Source organism: Lampetra planeri, chromosome 35, assembly GCF_965212315.1.
Source record: "Lampetra planeri chromosome 35, kcLamPlan1.2.h2, whole genome shotgun sequence".
Classification (NCBI taxonomy): domain Eukaryota; kingdom Metazoa; phylum Chordata; class Hyperoartia; order Petromyzontiformes; family Petromyzontidae; genus Lampetra; species Lampetra planeri.
The window spans coordinates 10,836,127-10,856,318 of record NC_136141.1 but is presented as its reverse complement, the minus strand read 5'-3'; the positions used below and the strand labels follow the sequence as shown (position 1 = coordinate 10,856,318).

At 49.3% G+C, this 20,192-nt stretch overlaps 1 protein-coding gene across 1 annotated transcript; it reads right to left on the bottom strand.

The window, feature by feature from the left end:
* Nucleotides 1-2,613: 2,613 nt before the first annotated feature.
* On the bottom strand, nt 2,614-19,558 carry C35H17orf75 (chromosome 35 C17orf75 homolog). Its single transcript, XM_078611200.1, has 10 exons — nt 19,211-19,558; nt 15,859-15,927; nt 14,031-14,156; nt 13,277-13,492; nt 11,599-11,656; nt 11,144-11,263; nt 9,960-10,024; nt 7,164-7,288; nt 6,428-6,531; nt 2,614-5,299 (listed from the first exon to the last, which is right to left on the bottom strand). Exons 1-10 carry the CDS (start codon nt 19,396-19,398, stop codon nt 5,075-5,077), a joined length of 1,296 nt encoding a protein of 431 aa, XP_078467326.1. The 5' UTR covers nt 19,399-19,558; the 3' UTR covers nt 2,614-5,074.
* Between the last annotated feature and the right edge of the window lie 634 nt (nt 19,559-20,192).

Sequence of the window (20,192 nt, the reverse complement as noted above, 5' to 3'; positions counted from 1 at the left end):
CATGCAACTGTTCTCCAGCAAGCTCGGTGGCTTTAGGCAGGGGTTTAGTGTCTGGAAGCACTCTGAAAGAATAGGGGAACACGAAAAGAGTGCAGAACACAGATCACGCATGCTTGCCTTGCACCAGCAGACAAAGGGCAGTGCTATATATGCAGATCAATTTGACCCATTCGTAGCTGAACATATTAAAAAGTTTGGCGGAAAAGGAAGAGGTACAGTGTCCTATTTGTCATCGACATTGAGCTGATGGCTCAAAAAACTCGCCAAACAATAGCAGATGAGATTCGGGATGCCAAATATTTTTCAATAATTGTTGACTCCACCCCAGACCTGTCAGAGGTGGACCATTTGACGTTCATATTCCGGTTTGTTAACAGCAGCGGGAATGTGGTGGATCGATTCCTGGGCTTTGAGCCAATTGAGAGCCACACTGGTAAAGTTGAGCAGACTGTGTGACTTTGATGTCGAGGTCAGTCATATGACAATGCAAGCAACATGTCAGAAAAATACAATGGGCTACAGGCCCACCTGAAACAAAAAACCCTCTGATAGAGTATGTGCCATGCGCAGCACATTCACTTAACTTAGTTGGTGTTAACACCTTAGACGGCAGTAGCCCAGAGGCTGACGAGTTTTTTTACATGTTGCAGTCACTGTACACATTTTGTTCTTCATCTACACACAGATGGGGGCAAGTCTTTCGGAAGACAGATGTCAGACTGACATTAAAATCGCTGTCCAGTACTCGGTGGAGTGCTCGGGCAGTCAACCAAGGTGATAATGAGAAAAGAGATACTCGAATTGAGGCCGCTGGACTGTGATAAATTGGACACCTTAGAGATGGTGTTCATGGCATCTTTCTGGGATGTCATACTTGACCGGTTCCACGCGACAAGCATGCACCTACACAAAAGTGACATTGACATCTCTGTAGCAGCGCAGCTTTTGTCTTCGTTGAGGGATTTTGTGGCTGGACAGCGAGACCAGTTTGAGGCTTTTGAAAGGGCAGCCTTAGATGTGACAGGTGTCTCTCAGTCATATAAGCACGATCTTCAGCGAAAGAGGAAACGCAAAACATTTGCAGATGAGAGCTCAGAGCCAGGTGACACTTGAGGGGAGGGAGAAGTTCAAAATAGGAACATTTTGTGGTCATTGATAAACTAGTGGCATGCCTTGAACATCGCTTGGACACTTACAAGCGTTTGACCAGTCTCTTTGGAGTTCCGTTTGTCAGATCAGGTGTCTAACAGTGATGTCATAGTGGAAAAGGTAAATGCACTCTCTTCTGCATCTCGCCACCGCACGGAGCCTACCCGAGGTCATACTCCGCTTGACGTTTCCCTGTCGCTTGCTCCCCACACAGTGCCAACTTGCGACCTCTTTTCGACCCTGGGCTCCATCCTGGAGACTTCACTTGGGCTTGGCATCGTCTCCACCGGACGCAGACCCTCCTTGGTGTCCCGTCTCCCAACTCGGCGATACCCCCGTTTGCATCGGGGACGCGTTCCTGAAATGTGCGACGACGAATATTGAATTGACGCAAATTAAAGCCATTTATCCACGAGAGCTAAACAAAGACAACGGAGGGGTAACGGTGAAGCTGCGTGTGAATGTGCACATCTTCATCCTGGACGTACCCACAACGTTACATCGCACCTCTGATTAGCACGGTTGGCTGCGTACGGTGCGAAAGAAGTTCAACATACAAGCGTTAAATTACTTAAAATACTGTACTCCCACTCGTGTACAGTAGTCAACCTTAACACACTATTTAAACCATCAAAATACCGTACATAAACAATGGTGTACTCTCCAGTCGGGTAACATTTCTCTTCGCGCGACGCGAGGCAGTTTGTGTCCAGGGTCAGTGGTGGTGGCCGAGACGCGATGGATGCGACAAAGGACGTTCGTAGCTGGCGGTTGACAACTAACATCGGGTGGCGGTATATTGATGCGTTCCCTTCTTACGCGAATAATCACATTCACTCACTGCACCATTCGACGCGAGTTGAACTGCGGCGAGATGACTCTGCGTCCGACCGACGCTTACCCGGCCCTCGCTTCACAAGATGCTCGCAATTCTGCCAGCCGCCACGGAACCAGCACCGCTGTCCGCGTTCTGTGAAGCTCGTCCTTACACCTCTTTAGTTTATTTCAGTTTCAGTTTATTAGGTATAGCCCTGTGAGACATTCGGCTCTTGAATCGGGTGCAACCGCAACAAAACAAACACATGAACAAGAAAACGCCTTAAAGTGACTATGCGCAAACAGAAAAATCTTGTCGCTCGTCTGCCATTAACCACAACCCCGTTACTTAACGTTGACTGCCGATAGTTTTTTTTACATTATACTCTGGGGATATCTGCGGTTCTAATCACTCAAGTCAACGAGTTTGTTAAAAAAAAATTTCTCCCCCAGCAACAAGTGGAAAAAAAAGTTATTCAACGTAAACGTCTCCTTTTAAGGCTGTGTTATTGCCAAATGTGTTTGAGATTATTTCTGCATCTTGCACCACTGCCAACCCCGGAAGCACCAAACGATTTGTTTGAATGCGAGCAGAGTCCGACGCAAACATACCAACTGGGGTCTCCACAAAGACGAACGCAGGCGCTGTTGTTATTCCACGGAATAAATTACTTTATTCGGAATCGTAGTGAAGACTACCAATTGTTACATCGGCAAACAAAACCCATCGCTGGTGCGATAGCTCATGCGCTCCAGCTGTGTGGACAGGGAGCTAATTAACAATGTACAGCAACTACACTCGCACCGGCACTTTGACCTCAATAATTACAGCAAATAAAACCGCGTGGAGATTACCTTTGAATATAAAATCCTGGTAAAGTCAGTCGTCTAAAACAATGAAAAACAAAGTACAGTTTAGTACATAAATTAACCATTAATTTGCGAGTCAAACATTTAAATTCGTATTTAGTAATATTACATCAAGCATCGATTTTACGCGGCTCATTAATTTAACCGTGCCGCGTAGCGTCTTTGTCCGTTGCGAACATTTCTGAAGGTCAGTTACATCCTGAAGGTCAGTGCTCACGTTTAGTTACATTCCCACAAGCTCTAGGCAGTCGTCCTGGAAACGTGCACCAGGCAGATGTTTCAGTTTTGATTTAAAATTAATAAAAAAAAAACTTGGAAAATTAAAGCAGCGTGTTGACTTTTTGCCCAAAAAGTTGAGTCGCGTGAACATACATTTTTATCAGCATCATCTTTTCGTGCAAAGGAATGAACTCGACAACGGAAACCACACTTCACCACAGAATGGAATTAAAACCAAAGCAAACCATGAACATTTAAAAATCAAACGTGCCAAACGGAATCATTTCGTGTGCTTGGCCACAATGCTTTCTTAAATTTCTCCTGGGTACTACTCTCCGCCTTTCCCCATCTCGCCTCCGTCCAAACGGAATGCCGTGTTCGTGGTTACGTAACTTTCAAAGCGGGTTAACCCTTTTCCGTTCCCGAGACGTCTGTAAAGTTGCAGGGTGGGTTGTCCCGTTCACCGCTGCTGAACCTCAGCACGCGCAAGCGGCTGAACGTTAACTTTATTAAGAGCGACGTCGTAGCGCCGTTGTTTTTAAATACATTGTACTCACCGCAGAGAACCGTAGTGACACGACCGCACGCTATGATAGCTGGCGCCAAACCCTGCTGCACGCCTTCCCCCACATGGCCTTGTGGGAGCCTCGGTACATCTTCCGACGTGAAGACGTACCGATAAGGTTATTTTATTTATTATTTAATAAATAATAGTTCAAGGGTTAACTCGGCAGCAGTGTCTCACGTGCATTTAATTAAATTACAATACCGGACGTGGTGAATTTGGCACAAGCTGGACCGAAATGGAGCGAGTGTAGCAGTGTCTGCAAGGCAGTGGCGTGCCCTTCGCAAACTCCCCAATGCCTCCTCCGTGTCTCTAACGTAGTGCCGGGACCCCGCCCAATGGGCCAAGCGCAGCCCAGTGTGGTGACATGTGCGACCTCCGATCCTTGGGGCAGAGCGGTGGTGAGATGTTTACCACCTTGCCAGGTATACAGGAGTTTGTGGGTTCAATCCAAACCCTGACACCTGTATATTTGGAGTTTGCGTGTCTCTCTCCCCGTGGTCGCGTCGATTTTTATCCAGGTCCTCCAGTTTTTCCCTCCACATTTTCCCTCCACATTTAGAATCAATGCGCGTTTAAGAGTATTTGGCTGCTCTAATCTTCCACATGATGATAAGCCACTTCGAGTATTTGGCTGCTGGTTTAAATGGCCACGCAATAAGCCACTTCGTTGAGCCATAATTTGTGGACATATATGAATGGAAACAACGAAATTATTTTCCTTGTTTAATGTGCATTTATAGAGTATTTGGCTGCTATAAATTTCCACATAAGCCACTTTGCTGAGCTATCATTTGTGGGCAGAGATGGAATGGGCCATGTCGATACCCGACTGCTTCAATCACAGTCTGGTGAATTGAGAGGAGCATTTGATAACGGCTAATTAAATTACGTTTTGGCCACAACATTTGACGTCCTGCGTTTGTGCCGAACGTTATAATGGTGGTAGTTAAAAAGAACCATCTGAATGAAACGCTAAACGTGTGTGGAGATGGGCAGAGCTCGGGTCCCATGGGGTCTCACGGGGTCTCGCGGGGTCTCGCGGGGTCTCGCGGGGTCTCGCGGGGTCTCGCGGGGTCTCGCGGGGTCTCGCGGGGTCTCGCGGGGTCTCGCGGGGTCCCTTGGGGGTCCCACGGGGTCTCACGGGGTCCCACGGGGTCCCATGGGGGTCTCACGGGGTCTCGCGGGGTCCCACGGGGTCTCACGGGGTCCCACGGGGTCCCATGGGGGTCTCGCGGGGTCTCACGGGGTCTCACGGGGTCTCACGGGGTCTCACGGGGTCTCACGGGGTCCCACGGGGTCTCACGGGGTCCCACGGGGTCCCATGGGGGTCCCATGGGGGTCTCACGGGGTCTCACGGGGTCTCACGGGGTCTCGCGGGGTCCCACGGGGGTCTCACGGGGTCTCACGGGGTCCCACGGGGTCTCACGGCGTCTCACGGGGTCTCACGGGGTCTCACGGGGTCTCCCCATTCTCGCGCGTGAACTCGGCGAGCACGCGCAGCACGCTGAGCGCCGCGGGCCGTGACGCCGGCACGAGGCCCGGCCCCATCGCGGGACAGGACAGCAGCACCCCGCCGTTCCCGCACGCGCGCACAAACTGCAGGCAGCGGTAGAGCGCGTAGTGGTCGCTCTCCGCCTGATTCAGCAGCCGCTGGAAGCTGTTCATGTCCTGGATGGCCTGATCAGGTCAGGGGAGCCAGCAGTCATGGATGAATGAACAAAAGGATAAACAAAATCGTGAATATGTGCCCCGGAACGAAGTACGTCCAGCCATCGAGTGACGTGCAGGTGAGGGTTGATGGACTGTAGAGAGACCATGCGTGTGACACGTGTGTAAGGTGCCTGAAGGAGGTAGTACAGCAGCGAGGTTGTATACAGATTATGTATGACAGATTGCATAGGTTTCATCTGCTCAAGTCGATTTTCAGATAGAATCCAGGGCAATTTTTTTTCATAAAGTCCCGACAGTGCGGCTTCCGATCACTTGAAGAACTTCACTAATCACAATGCCTCCTCTGTGTTAGCTCCTTGTTGACGTGGTACCAACCGCAACAATCCACACAACTGATCACAGCGCTCTACAGCAATCCCATCGCCTCAGCAGCCCCACACATACCCCTCTACATACCTAAAAATCTTTCTTTGCTAACGGCTGTCAGAATCAGAATATGTATTAATACTGGAAGAATCCGATAAGATATGAAGCTCTTTTTCACAGATGTCCAGTCGGGGCGGGTCACGTTAGAAACATAATACAAAAACATGATAGTAGTGCAAGCTATAAGAAAGGTAAACAAATGAAGCAAACACGTAACATGAAATGAAATCATCCCCATCCTACCAGGCAAAGCCCACTGAGGTATTAACTTATTTTTCAGAAGCGACCTGGACACAAATTATAGCTGAACGAAGTGGCCCATCATTTGGACATTTATAGCACCAAAATCTAAATAATCTCAATGCATGTTTCTAAATGTGGAGGGAAAAACCAGAGGACCCAGAGAAAAATCCACACGACCACAGGGAGAACATGCAAACTCCAAATATAAAGGAGGCAGGGTCGGGATCGAACCCCCGACCTCCTCCATAACCAGGCTAGGAAGATAACGTCACACCACTGTGTTGCCCCTTTAATAAATAATTATGAAGTTTCTAATTAAAAATTGCATTATCAATTCCCAAGAATTACATTTACAAATCACATTTGCCAATGTGGCTGTAATTCCAGCTCGCAGGCCGTCACAGATACAAAGTGTGGACGGGAGCGCAATCCCCAGGCGTCGCCGCCGCATCTGTGGTCACGCACCTTGAGCTTGAAGTTCTCCAGGATCTGGCGCAGGACAAAGGCGCTGCCGGTCTCCGCTGCCCGCGTCAGGGCGTCTGCCCACGTGTCGCAGAACCTATTGCTGGCTTCGCAGTGCGGGGCAAGAGATACATGGGACCGGAGCGGCAGACTTCACAACACAATTCACTGACCAAACAAACATTGAAATTGATGTTGACACCCAAATAATCTACCAGAACAGCATTCTCTTCCCTTGCCACCTGCTGCCACAATGTAGGACACCTGGGTGCCGAGATGTTAACAACCTCGCCTGGTGTACAGGAGGTCGTGGGTTCGGTCCCGACCTTGACGCCTGCTGCTGTATATTTGGAGTTTGTATTTCTATCTCCCCGTGGTCATGTGGATTTTTCTCCTGGTCCATCCGGTTTTCCCTCCGCATTTAGAATGAGCATGCGTTCAGAGTATTTGGTATAATAGAAGTCACTTCATTGGCCTATCATTTGTGATGGCCAGGTCGCTTGTGAAAAAAGAGCTTTACAGCTCAGTGGGCCTTACCTGGTAAAAGTTAAATAGTTTTAAACAGCAAAATATAAAACGTGAGACCTCTTAGCGGGCGTCTCCAGCCGAGGTCCCAGCCTCCCACACAATGTTCAGTGTGCAGGAGACTCGGCAAAGTCGGTTTCGGGAATTGTTGAGTCAGCCGGGGGTGGAAGAGACGGGGGTGGGGGGGTGGGGGTGAGGGGGGGGGCGCACTCACTGCCGTTCCTCACGCTCGGGGAGTCGGTGCTGCAGTCGACCGTCACCATGCTGTCGCCCGCCGACTGGGGGCACGCAGAAGGGGACCCCGGCATCAACCCCTCGAGCCGGCTTGTCTGCACAAACCTGGCGGAGAGCCGACGGAAAAAGAGAGGGAGTCTCCCTCGATTTCCTCCGTAACGAGAGATCCGTGGTGCAGCGGTGGCGCCGTGGTTCAGCACGCTGCGACACCTGGCGAACCCGAGTTCGATTCCCGACCAGGGCTAACATCGGCGGCATGGTGGCGATATGTTAACAACCTTGCCTGGTATATAGGTGGTGGGTTCAATCCTGACCCTGACGCCTGCTGTATAATTGGAGTTTGCATGTTCTCCCTGTGGTTGCGTGGATTTTTCTCCAGGTCCTCTTGTTTTTCCCTCCACATGTACAGTGAGGGAAAAAAGTATTTGATCCCCTGCTGATTTTGTACGTTTGCCCACTGACAAAGAAATCATCAGTCTATAATTTTAATGGTAGGTTTATATGAACAGTGAGAGACAGAATAACAACAACAAAATCCAGAAAAACGCATGTCAAAAATGTTATAAATTGATTTGCATTTTAATGAGGGAAATAAGTATTTGACCCCTCTGCAAAACATGACTTAGTACTTGGTGGCAAAACCCTTGTTGGCAATCACAGAGGTCAGACGTTTCTTGTAGTTGGCCACCAGGTTTGCACACATCTCAGGAGGGATTTTGTCCCACTCCTCTTTGCAGATCTTCTCCCAAGTCATTAAGGTTTCGAGGCTGACATTTGGCAACTCGAACCTTCAGCTCCCTCCACAGATTTTCTATGAGATTAAGGTCTGGAGACTGGCTAGGCCACTCCAGGACCTTAATGTGCTTCTTCTTGAGCCACTCCTTTGTTGCCTTGGCCGTGTGTTTTGGGTCATTGTCATGCTGGAATACCCATCCACGACCCATTTTCAATGCCCTGGCTGAGGGAAGGAGGTTCTCACCCAAGATTTGATGGTACATGGCCCCGTCCATCGTCCCTTTGATGCGGTGAAGTTGTCCTGTCCCCTTAGCAGAAAAACACCCCCAAAGCATCATGTTTCCACCTCCATGTTTGACGGTGAGGATGGTGTTCTTGGGGTAATAGGCAGCATTCCTCCAACTCCAAACACGGTGAGTTGAGTTGATGCCAAAGAGTTCCATTTTGGTCTCATCTGACCACAACACTTTCACCCAGTTGTCCTCTGAATCATTCAGATATTCATTGGCAAACTTCAGATGGGCATGTATATGTACTTACTTGAGCAGGGAGACCTTGCGGGTGCTGCAGGATTTCAGTCCTTCACGGTGTAGTGTGTTACCAACTGTTTTCTTGGTGACTATGGTCCCAGCTGCCTTGAGATCATTGACAAGATCCTCCCGTGTAGTTCTGGGCTGATTCCTCACCGTTCTCATGATCATTGCAACTCCACGAGGTGAGATCTTGCATGGAGCCCCAGGCCGAGGGAGATTGACAGTTCTTTTGTGTTTCTTCCATTTGCGAATAATCGCACCAACTGTTGTCACCTTCTCACCAAGCTGCTTGGCGATGGTCTTGTAGCCCATTCCAGCCTTGTGTAGGTCTACAATCTTGACCCTGACATCCTTGGAGAGCTCTTTGGTCTTGGCCATGGTGGAGAGTTTGGAATCTGATTGATTGATTGCTTCTGTGAACAGGTGTCTTTTATACAGGTAACAAGCTGAGATTAGGAGCACTCCCTTTAAGAGTGTGCTCGTATTCTCAGCTCGTTACCTGTATAAATGACACCTGGGAGCCAGAAATCTTTCTGATTGAGAGGGGGTCAAATACTTATTTCCCACATTAAAATGCAAATAAATTTATAACATTTTTGACATGCATTTTTCTGTATTTTGTTGTTGTTATTCTGTCTCTCACTGTTCAAATAAACCTACCATTAAAATTATAGACTGATCTTTCTTTGTCAGTGGGCAAACGTACAAAATCAGCAGGGGATGAAATACTTTTTTCCCTCACTATAGAAGTCTGCGCTTAGAGAACTTGGCTGCTATACATTTCCACGTGATAAGCCCCTTCGTTGAGCTGTCAGTTGTGGCCAGGTCTCTTCTGAAAAAGAGCTACACAGCTCAGTAGGCTTTATCTGGTAAAATAAAAATTGTTTAGTTTAGTTTTAGAGTGGCATCTGAACCAGTCCTGAGCAGTCCCCAACCCCTCACCAACCCGCGCTGACCAGCGTGGTGAAGTATGGTCAAGCAACTGCCGTAGCCGATATGGAGTGAATTCACATTCGCTATAAAATATTAAATTAAAGTAACCAGCATAACACATCTGTCACCTTATCAGTGCCTACCTTACTACAGACCAATTCAGACCTTATTGGTCACCCCGTGCCCTTAAAAATCTCAACGTTCATCCTACAAAACTCCATCATAAAAACATATTTTTTTGCCTGTATTGAAACGGCTGTACGCCGTATGGACCTGACAAATCTATTTCCCTGTACAAGAATATTGGTAAACCGTATGGGTTGACAGGTATGTATCAATCGGAAGGATTTGTGTTTAAAGCCTGGCTCGGGGTCAACTCGGTCCATCACCGCCTTGTCGTCAATTATGGCTGTTCCGTGCATAAACTGGCTTCTGCCACGGCAATGTGGAATTTCCATCACTGCCTCAGGCCCATCATGGGTGATAAGCGCCACCCGTGTGAGGGTGAGGAGCCGGCAGAACTTTTGAACGTTTGATGAAAATTGAACGGTCACATCTGCATCGACGGTGCCCACCTGGATATGTCTTGGCTGAGTTTTTCATTGGCTCCGACTACGTCCACATGTGCGTGACTCAGAGCCTGTGGAACAGACGCCAGCGGACGGAGGCACCGAGTGTTACAAACAAATATTCGGAAGCAACGAACAAAATCAATACGCAAGCCGATGGATGGGAGATCTTTTCTGTTTGACATCGAGTGAGGTTTCCATCTAATTCATTCTATTTGCTCAAAACAAATCTATTTTTACACATTTCTTGCATTGTTTTGTCCAGCATCTTCAAAACATTACAACTGATATTAGTTTACAAATTGTTCAGCGTTCAATATTTTGTAGACTGTCAGAGTGATGGATGACTGCTTTTAATTTTCTCTCCAATTATCTAAAATGTTGTCCTAAATAGCTTGTGCAACTTGGAAATTATCTTGAAGGAATTGTCCAGTTCTATGGTAAATTGAACACAGTAATCAGCGATGAGTGAACGATTAAAGAGGAGATAAACACGACAACCTCTGCAAATGCATAGAGATTTGGGCAGAAATATATGTGGAATCGTAAAAGGAAAAGTGTGAAGAATAACAATTGGAGTTTTGTCTTTTCACGACAAAGACAAGGAAGTACATTAGTGCAACTGCACAATTTGTCTCAAGTTGCACACGTTTCTGACAAACGTCCTGTGCTTTTAGGCATCATCAATTCGAAAGGCATTGCCCCAAATGCGTACGTAAAATATAAACAAAATGACACAGTCCAAACATCCAAGCAGAACCCTGTTAAAAAGTCTTGAGACTCATTGAAGCAGTCGTGAGTAAATCAATGTCATGTATTTTTTATAATCAACTGTGGTGTCCCCTGCCAGAGTAACGTGGAATTTCTACCACTGGGTCAGAGCCAGTGTGAGATTATGGCTGCCTGCGTGTGATATATTTTTAGGCTGGTGAGGAGTGTGGAGTGTGTGTGTGTGCATTCACCATACACGGTGTGTGTGTATTGTATACCTGTGTTGAGATGATTATCGGTAACACTTGGTGTGCGTGTGTGTACGCTAACACACACAGTGTGTACGTGTTAAGATAATGATCAGTAAACACTGGGGGTGTGTGTTGCGACGATAGGTAACGCTGGATGTGTGTGTACGTTAAAGGTATGTGTTGAGACGATGATTGGTAATGCCTGGGGTGCGTGTACGCAAGACGCACGGCGTGTAGCAGCATGGCGATGTGCCCGTTGAGGGTGCGCAGCACGCGGTGGATGTAGAGAACCGCGTCCTCAAGCCAGCCGCCCAGGTATGTCGCTCCGTGCCAGCCTTCCGTGCCCACCTACAGAGAAAAAATCTCCGTGCGTGTCAAGCATCTAAATGCGACTGCACCTCGACACTCTCGCTACACAGGAGTGGGGGACACGTTGAGAGGGGACGATTGGTTGGGACGGAGAGGGTAGAAGTTACCAATCAGCACGGTTGGCTACGTACGGTGTGAAAGAAGTTCAACATACATTACCACAGTGTTAAAGGACTAACGGATTCCTGAGACGTATGCTTACACGCAGAGTAAAGGTTGTGTGGGTATAACAGAGGCGTCATTAGACGTCAATGGATGCTGTTCTACATAGGTGAACTACACACAAGTGGAGTTTTGTGACTTGTCGCACTTACCTCGGCATCCAGGTACGCCAGCAACCCAGCCGCGTACTTGTCCAGCTCTGGCCTGAACGTAAGGGAGTGTTAAGGTTCTATAACATCGCTCTGGGGTTTATTCTAACCTATGTTTTATTTTACCAGATAAAGCCCACTGAGCTATGTAGCTCTTTCTCAGAAGCAACCTGGCCACAAATATCTTAATGAAGTGGCTTATCATGTGGAAATTTAAAGCAACAAAATACTCGAAACGCATGTTTTTAAATGTGGAGGGCAAAACCGGAGGACCCGGAGGAGAATTCACGCGACCACAAGGAGAACGTGCAAAATCCAAATACACAGGTGTCGGGGTCGGGAACCCATGACCTTCTGCGTACCAGGTGAGGGAGATAACATCTCCTCGCCACCGTGGTGCCCACACAGCCAACTTGGCTTGTTATCAAGCCATGACAACTTCAGAAGTGGTTCTGTGGTGTCATTTACCAGGGTTGTTCGTGAACGAGACTCCTAAAGCGAGTGGGATAAGTAGAGATTTTAAATGTAGACCTTTTTGGTTTATCTTTGTTTCACCCCCCCTACACCCCACCGTTATATAAGTGTTGTTTTCAGGATCATGGAATGTCAGGGAACGGCCGTTTGAAGTAAACATGACACAAAAGGGCTTGAGATCCCTTCAAGTGATCTCCTGTCCCCACTAGTGGTGCTGCACTTTGCCATATTTCGTGCTATAGAGATGTTTATTTGCAAGCCAAAGCAAAATGTTATACTTTTAATTATCAGATGGAATTTAGCTAAATTAGAACATTTAGCCAGAGTGTAAAAGTTAGGCGGCAATAACGTATACAGTCATTGATTTATTAAGCTCCCTATTAATTGCATTAATCTCTAAATTTTATTGAAATACATTGCTTCAGCTTGTATGTGCAGTGACATAGCGCTGACTGTTGTACAGCAGCCGCAACTGCAGGTGGGCACTTAGCGCACACTCCGCTGAGCATATACGCAGGTGTGCTGGCAGGGTGGAGGAACTAGGGCAAAGGTCAAGGTAGACCTCGTTGGGAAGCCCCTGGAACCATCTGGAGGGTTCGAGAAGGGAGGCGCGGCTTGGCTCTGCCCTAGTATACGTTATTGCCGCCTGAGCTGAGACCATCAAAAGTCCCTACATTTATTGCATTCTGACCACAAGTATTGTGGTTAATGCAGACAAGATTCCTTGTAAGAGGTTTCAGTCTGGTGTTTTAACAACTTAACACCTGTTTGTTGCCAGAAAAAAGGCGAAAACCTATTCTCATATTTTGGTACTGGCAAAGGAGGTCCCATGATGTAGCTGCTCAGCCCGAGCTCGCATCACTCTGATAGTGCATTCTCTTCGTGCTGTACGCCTTTTGCCATCCTCTGGTCTAACACCGTTTTAAGACGAGGCTCAAAAGAAAGCCGTCTCTGGTGTAGACCAATCAGTTTCAAAGACAATGCATATATTTATCAGAGTATGTTTTTTGTTTGTATCCTGACCACAAGTATTGTGGTTAATGCAGACATGATTCTCATTTCAGAACCCGTTTTAATCAGTAGCATCTTAAACCAATATTCTTCAACCAAGATTTAAACCCAGGATCTCAACGTGTCCGCTCGGCGTCCGTGATCCCCGAAACACTCTGCTGCCACTTAACAAAGTACACATTCTAGCGGAGGATATAACTCGAGGCCCTGCTCTGTCAGACCCAAAAAACAAATGACGTAATCAGCAGCCATGGCTCCATTGGAGCCCTCCTCCCTGCCGCTTCCTCCATCCTCCCCGGGCTCCCCGGGCCCCGCACTCTCTACACTCTCCGCACTCTCCACACTCTCCGCCACCGCCGGTAATGGTTGCTGCAGCAGGCAGTAGTAGCAGGCCGTGCTGTCGTCGGCTGACCTGCACAGGCAACAGTGTCACACACGCGACTCGGATAATCCCATTTCCAAGATGTAATTGTTCCTTCAGCATATGTCTGTGTATGCTTCACGCTTGGTTTTGTATTCACTCACAAACAGTGGCAGTGGCATGTGAGCCTGTTTAGTTGTATTTGCAGTCCCTTTTTCATCATTTAACAGCAGCTCAAATGTGTGTTGGGCAGCCCGGGACACGTAGCATGGGAGTTAATAAGGGCACCGCTGTTTTGAGATGTTAACTGCCTCGCCTGGTATGCAGGAGGTCGTGGGTTCGATACAGACCCTGTCACCTGTATATTTGGAGTCTGCATGTTCTCCCAGTGGTCCTCCGGTTTTTCCCTCCACATTTAGAATCAACGTGCGTTTAGAGTATTTGGCCACTATAAATTTCCACGTGATGATAAGCTACTTCGTTGAGCTATCATTTGTGGCCAGGTCACTAATATAATAGGTGTGTTGTGTTTTGGGTTGAATATTACTGTTTAAGGTTTAGATCTGTGTGTGGCTGCTGCTGGTCGTACGTGAGGTTGAGAGTGGCGACGCTGCCGATGCTGCCATAGAGAGCGCCCTTCTCCAGGCGCCTGGCGATGAAGCTGCGGAGCTCTGCCTCACACTCAGCTGCCAGGTCGCTCGCGACCACCGTCAGCCTGTTCAAAGCCACGGTCACAACACAACCACTCACAACCACTGTCAACCTGTCCACAACCACTCACAACCGTCAACCTGTCCACAACCACTCACAACCACTGTCAGCCTGTCCACAACCACTCACAACCACTGTCAGCCTGTCCACAACCAAGGTCACAGCACAACCGCTTACAACCATCGTCAGCCTCTCCACAACCACGGTCATAGTGCCAACCACAGACGACAAGTCACTCACAACCACCGACAGCATACACACACACATAGCTAACCAATTATCGTCGACTGGTCACTCACAACCACCGACATCCTACAAATGCGCAGTTGCGCCACCGTTCTTCACTACCGGCGTGCATCTCCAAGAATGTATAATAAAGACTGCTAAACAATAAAGGAAGTATATGCCTCTCTCAGACTAGGTTATTATATTATACATCTTGGAGTAATAAGATGGCCTGCTAGTCATAATCATCTCTACCGCTCCATTATAACCATCGCTTAAAAATGTTAACTCTCATCCCTGCAAGACACAAGCCTCCGATTAGCGCGGTTGGCTACGTACGGTGCGGAAGAAGTTCCACATACATATGTGGTGTCGGTGAGTGCCTCTTCTGCTCGTTCTCTCTTCTCGCCGCTCGAGGCTTGTGTGTGTGTGTGCGTGCGGGTGGCGCGTATCGCACACACACTCAGTCGGAGACGAGGTAGTCGCAGGAGGCACCATCCTCCCCTTTCATTGTTGTTTAGTTCACGCCACCACTCGGGCCCCCTCTCTCTCACGACCACACTGTCGCACGACCCGTCCCAGACACGACCCTGTCCGCGTTGCACTGACGGCGTCGACCGGGACAGCCAAGTACTGTCCGGCCGCGCAATGCCCGGGCAAAGGCGGCAGCGACGAGAGCGACGAGTCCAATCCCATAACCAGCAGCCCGGAGCTTTCCGCCGCCTTTATTCCCTTCGGCGCGGCTTGGCTCTGCCCTAGCCGCGCCTCCCTTCTCGAACCCTCCAGATGGTTCCAGGGGCTTCCCAACGAGGTCTACCTTGACCTTTGCCCTAGTTCCTCCACCCTGCCAGCACACCTGCGTATATGCTCAGCGGAGTGTGCGCTAAGTGCCCACCTGCAGTTGCGGCTGCTGTACAACAGTCAGCGCTATGTCACTGCACATACAAGCTGAAGCAATGTATTTCAATAAAATTTAGAGATTAATGCAATTAATAGGGAGCTTAATAAATCAATGACTGTATACGTTATGGTTCTTTCGGTAAAGTCACGTAGAAACAAAATACATTAAATAATAGAATATGATGTTTCGATTGCAACACAAGCAATCATCATCAGGTACGAATGAATGAGAAAAAACAAACCTAGCAAACTCAGAAATATAATGCAATACAACACAGTCGGCTAACATAACAGTCAACACACTATCTGGTTGATTACTTTCTTCCAAAGAGTGCTAAATTTGAGAGAGAGACAAAACACAGACACGGAGACACATAGACAGACACATAAGCAGAGAGAGATAAGCAGAGAGACACACACACATAGGCACACAGAGAAACAACGCCTCTGTGTCGAGGCCTTAAATAGAGAGAGGGGGCAGAGAGAAAGAAATTCCTGCAGTCACGAAAGCTCCAAATCAAGTTTAATGACTCTATACTGAAGGAAACTCTTAGAAGAGGCAACTACGAAAACATCCTCACCGTAAGTCTTGGTCAGAAGCCTCCTGCTGCTGCAGTGTGTCCGTAATTGAGGCTTTTCGTGACTTGGCCCTGTTAGATACAGAGAGGCACCACAAACACACACATTTAGCATACTATAGAAAACTATGTTTTATTTTAACAAGGCTCAATGAGCTGTGTAGCTCTTTGTCAGAAGCAACGCAGTGGTTTACCATGTGAAAATTTATATCAGCCAAATACTCTAAACGCATATTTATAAATGTGGAGGGAAACACACTCGAGGACCCGGAGAAACATCCACGCGTCCACGCGAAGAGACATGCAAACTCCAAATATACTGTAGAGGCGTCAGGGTCGGGTTTGAACCAACGCCTCCTGCATACCAGGCGAGGGAGCAAACATCACATCTATAGAGAAAACATCTCGTCACCGTGGCGCCATTACAATTATAACATCATTGACACAGTTCCATAATCCCGGATGTATATTTCACACGAGCTTTTTTGCCCGTCCAAGGACGGGTGTGTATTGCAGTAAATCTGAAATATTTCACATACTTTAACGATGTACGTAATTATTGGGATTATTATGAAGTGACTTGTTAACTGGGTACAGAAAGCCAACCTACATCGACAATGTATACCCCCCCCTACCTTGCTGCTCGCGCGTTCAGTTTCGTGTCTGTGTCAAACCATTGCCTTCTGCCATGAATAATTAATTAATCCACGAACTCCCAGCCTTCAGTGAATTACTTGAAAAATGACACGCGTGACACTAGTCTGGCGGCAGGCAGGCGAAATCGTATAACTCGTGCCTCACAGCAAAAAGGGACCTGGGTTCGACTCCGAACTTGGGGGCCACTGTGTTGGGGTGTGTATGTTGTCTCGCCCTGTTCTGCATGAGTTTCTTCTCATAGCTGCGCGCGGTGTCACTGGCCAAAACCACATCCCAACGTTGACTAATTAACTGCGAATGACTCAATTGGAATTACACACGGTAGCAAGTCCCCTCGTGTGAAAACTTAGCGGTGGCTAGATGTTAACTACCTCTCCTGGTATACAGGAGGTCATGGGTTCGATCCCGACCCTGACACCTGCTGTATCTGTGGAGTTTCCGTGTCTGTCTCTCTCTCCCATCATCACGGTGGCTAGGAGATGTTAACTACCTCGCCTGGTATGCAGGAGGTCGTGGGTCCAACCCCGACGCCTTCTGCTGTATATTTGGAGTTTGCGTGTCTCTCTCCCTGTGGTCGCGTGGATTTTTCTCCAGGTCGTCCGGTGCTCCCCTCCACGTTTAGAAACATGCGATTTAGAGCATTTGGCTGCTATGCATTTCCACATAAGCCAGCCGAACTTCTTATAATCATGACAATAATCAAGGGGACGTGGGAAGGAAACGAGAACTTGGGACGACGTGAACGATCCACGTGGGTGCTCGCAAGCTCACCCGCACAGCAATCAGCATTAGAACGACTTCCCTTGTCAGAGTGAACCCGGGAGAAGTTCAAACTCCGGTGCCGCGTCGCTTTGACCCCAACCCAACCCAGCGCCGTGGACGCAGCGCCGGGCCACGGACTCCAGGCCAGGCCGGGACCCCGCAGCCCAGCCCGGGCAAAGGATTCAGGCGACACCGAAGGCTTCATTCCGACTCAACCCTCGGTCCCGTGTGGAGGCCACTCTCCCTGTTCTCCCCGGTCTCTTCTCGCCTTCCTGGCTCCCTCGGGCCGATCCTTCGCCCCCTGTCCCCCTCAAGTTCAAGTTCATTTATTAGGTATAGCCCTGTGAGCCATTCGGCTCTTGAATCGGGTGCAACCGCAACAAACAAAAAACATCTTAAAGTGAATATATGACTAAGTGCAAACAGAAAATCCAAGAAAAGACAGCAAAATATTGCAGAAAAAAACACCGTACACCAACGCTGTGTGCAAAAATCCCAGTGGTCACCGTGGAGTTTCCAGACTCTGCTTCGTTAGATTCCCTGCGGTCTCGTCTCGGACATCTCGGAACTTCCACTTCTATCTCGCTGCTGCCCCCCCCTTCTCCTCCTGCCCCCCCTTCTCCTCCTGCCCCCCCTTCTCCTCCTGCCCCCCCCCCTTCTCCTGCCCCCCCTTCTCCTCCTGCTCCCCCCTTCTCCTCCTCCTCCCCCCCCTTCTCCTGCCCCCCCTTCTCCTCCTACCCCCCCTTCCCCTCCTGCCCCCCCCTTCTCCTCCTGCTCCCCCTTCTCCTCCTGCCCCCCCTTCCCCTCCTGCCCCCCCTTCTCCTCCTGCCCCCCCTTCTCCTCCTGCCCCCCCCTTCGCCTCCTGCCCCCCCCCCCCCGTCTCCCCTTGGTCCTGTGACCTCCCCCCGTCTCTGTCCCCGTCTCTACCCCCGCGGTCTCCCTGAATATCCCCTTCCCTCCCAGGGCCCGTCTGGTCTCCCGTCTCCCCCCGCCCCCCCCCCCCCCCCAATTCCATTCCCCACTAAGTGACGGTGGCGTCACCACGGCGCCTGTGCCAGGCTAGGTGCACTTTAAGGCCACGTGAAGTGTCGAAAGCTCGCTGACAGGTGTCGGGACAGACCCAACAGGTGCCACGGGTTGAATGACCGAGATGACCGACAGATGCACACCATATTCTCAGGTTTTTTTCGGTAAAGTCACGTAGGTAAAAACATTAAAATTAATGAAAGTAAAATAAAACAAAACAAAATAAAATTCACGACGTTTCGGAGGCAACAAAAGTCTCCGTCATCAGGTGGGACCGTCACAGCCGAATTAGCTGTGACGGTCCCACCTGATGACGGAGACTTGTGTTGCCTCCGAAACGTCGTGAATTTTATTTTGTTTTGTTTTATTTTACTTTCATTAATTTTAATGTTTTTACCTACGTGACTTTACCGAAAAAACCTGAGAATATGAATCATTGCAGTCACGAAAGCTTCAAATCTAGAATTAGATGCACACCAGCTGTGACCCCTACTGTGACAACTTTCTGAATTTTATACGCCCGGCGCTCCGTTCGTTGTTGTGAGCGTCGCTCCTCCGCCCTCCGTTGTTGCTGGAGGACGACTGCCTCCAGCAGCAGCAGCGTCCTTCACGAGCCTCCTCCTCCACAGAGGCCGATTTTGCCAAGTCCACTAAGCTCCACATCTTCCTGTATCACATCAGCTCCATCTCTCCGGCCAAACAGAAGCTGCTTGGGGGCCATGCGGTGGCTGGGCATGCGGGCTACGTGGCCCTGCTGGAGGAGCTCACCGATGGGAATGTTGTCACAGATCCGTCAAAGGGTCTGTGAGCTCCTCACAATGCGACCTGCTGGTTAAACCCGTGATGGCTCGTAGGCAGCGCCAGCCTGAATGTTTTCCCCGAGAGGGACCCCCACACACACCCCGCGTACCCGCATCCCCGCGCCGCGTAGAGGGTGAAGGAGCGCGCCGAGGAGGCGGCGGCTGCGGCCTCCCCCGCCGCCTCCGCCGCCTCCTCCTCCTCCTCGTCGTCGTCCCGGGCCGCGCCGCCTTCGCCCTCCCTGAAGAACGACGACGACTCCTCTTCCGTGGACTCCGTGAACAGTGCCGCCGCCTCCATAGCTGCTGCTGCCGCTGCTGTCGCTGCGGCTGCTGCTGTTGTCTTCGCTGTTGTCTCGGGAGGGAGAATCCCGCGGGCTCGGCGAGCGCAGCTGTGGACGTGGTGCCGGGGGAGGTGGAGGCGCAGCCCCGCCACTCGCCGCTCGCGCCCCCTGCTGGCGGAGCTGGGACGAGATTCTAAGCGCCTCGCCTCGGAGGGATCGACCCCGAGCCGCTGACGAGGCCCACTGACTTTGTGGGTATCAACATATTAGAGTAGAATCTAGAATAAGAGGAGGCTTTACCCTTTCTGGTAAGAAAACAGCTTGCGTTAAGATGTTAAAACACCAAACTGAACCTTCTGCAAGGCATTGTGTCTGCATTAACCACATAAACTTGTGGTGAACATGAACACATAACACGCTTTCTTTAGAGCCCGGTGTGTCTCTGGTGTGGACTAATCAGTTTCAAAGGCAATGCATCATACACGGCCAGAGCGTGTGTCTATGTTTGCATGTTCACCACAAGTATATATGGTTATTGCAGACATGATGCCTTGCAGAAATGTTTCGGTTTGGTGTTTTAACATCTTAACGCAGCTGTTTTATTGATATAAAGGGTTCAACCGAGTCTTGTGTATGTGGAGTGGAGTTTTCTCCGGGTCCTCTGGTTTTTACCCTCCACATTTAGAATCACCACGCGTTTTGAATGTTTGGCTGCGAGAAATGTCCACGTGATGATGAGCCGCTGCGTTGAGCTATCATTTGTGGCCAGGTCACTTCTGAAAAAGAGCGACAGCTCAGTGGGCCCTTGGTA

Coding starts and splice junctions, on each gene's coding strand:
- C35H17orf75 (XM_078611200.1), bottom strand. CDS start 19,398: ATGGAGGCGGCGGCACTGTTCACGGAGTCCACGGAAGAGGAGTCGTCG. Junction 11,264..11,598: donor TGGCGTACCTGGATGCCGAG/GTAAGTGCGACA, acceptor TTTTCTCTGTAG/GTGGGCACGGAAGGCTGGCA. Junction 6,532..7,163: donor CCCGAGCGTGAGGAACGGCA/GTGAGTGCGCCC, acceptor CGCACTGCGAAG/CCAGCAATAGGTTCTGCGAC.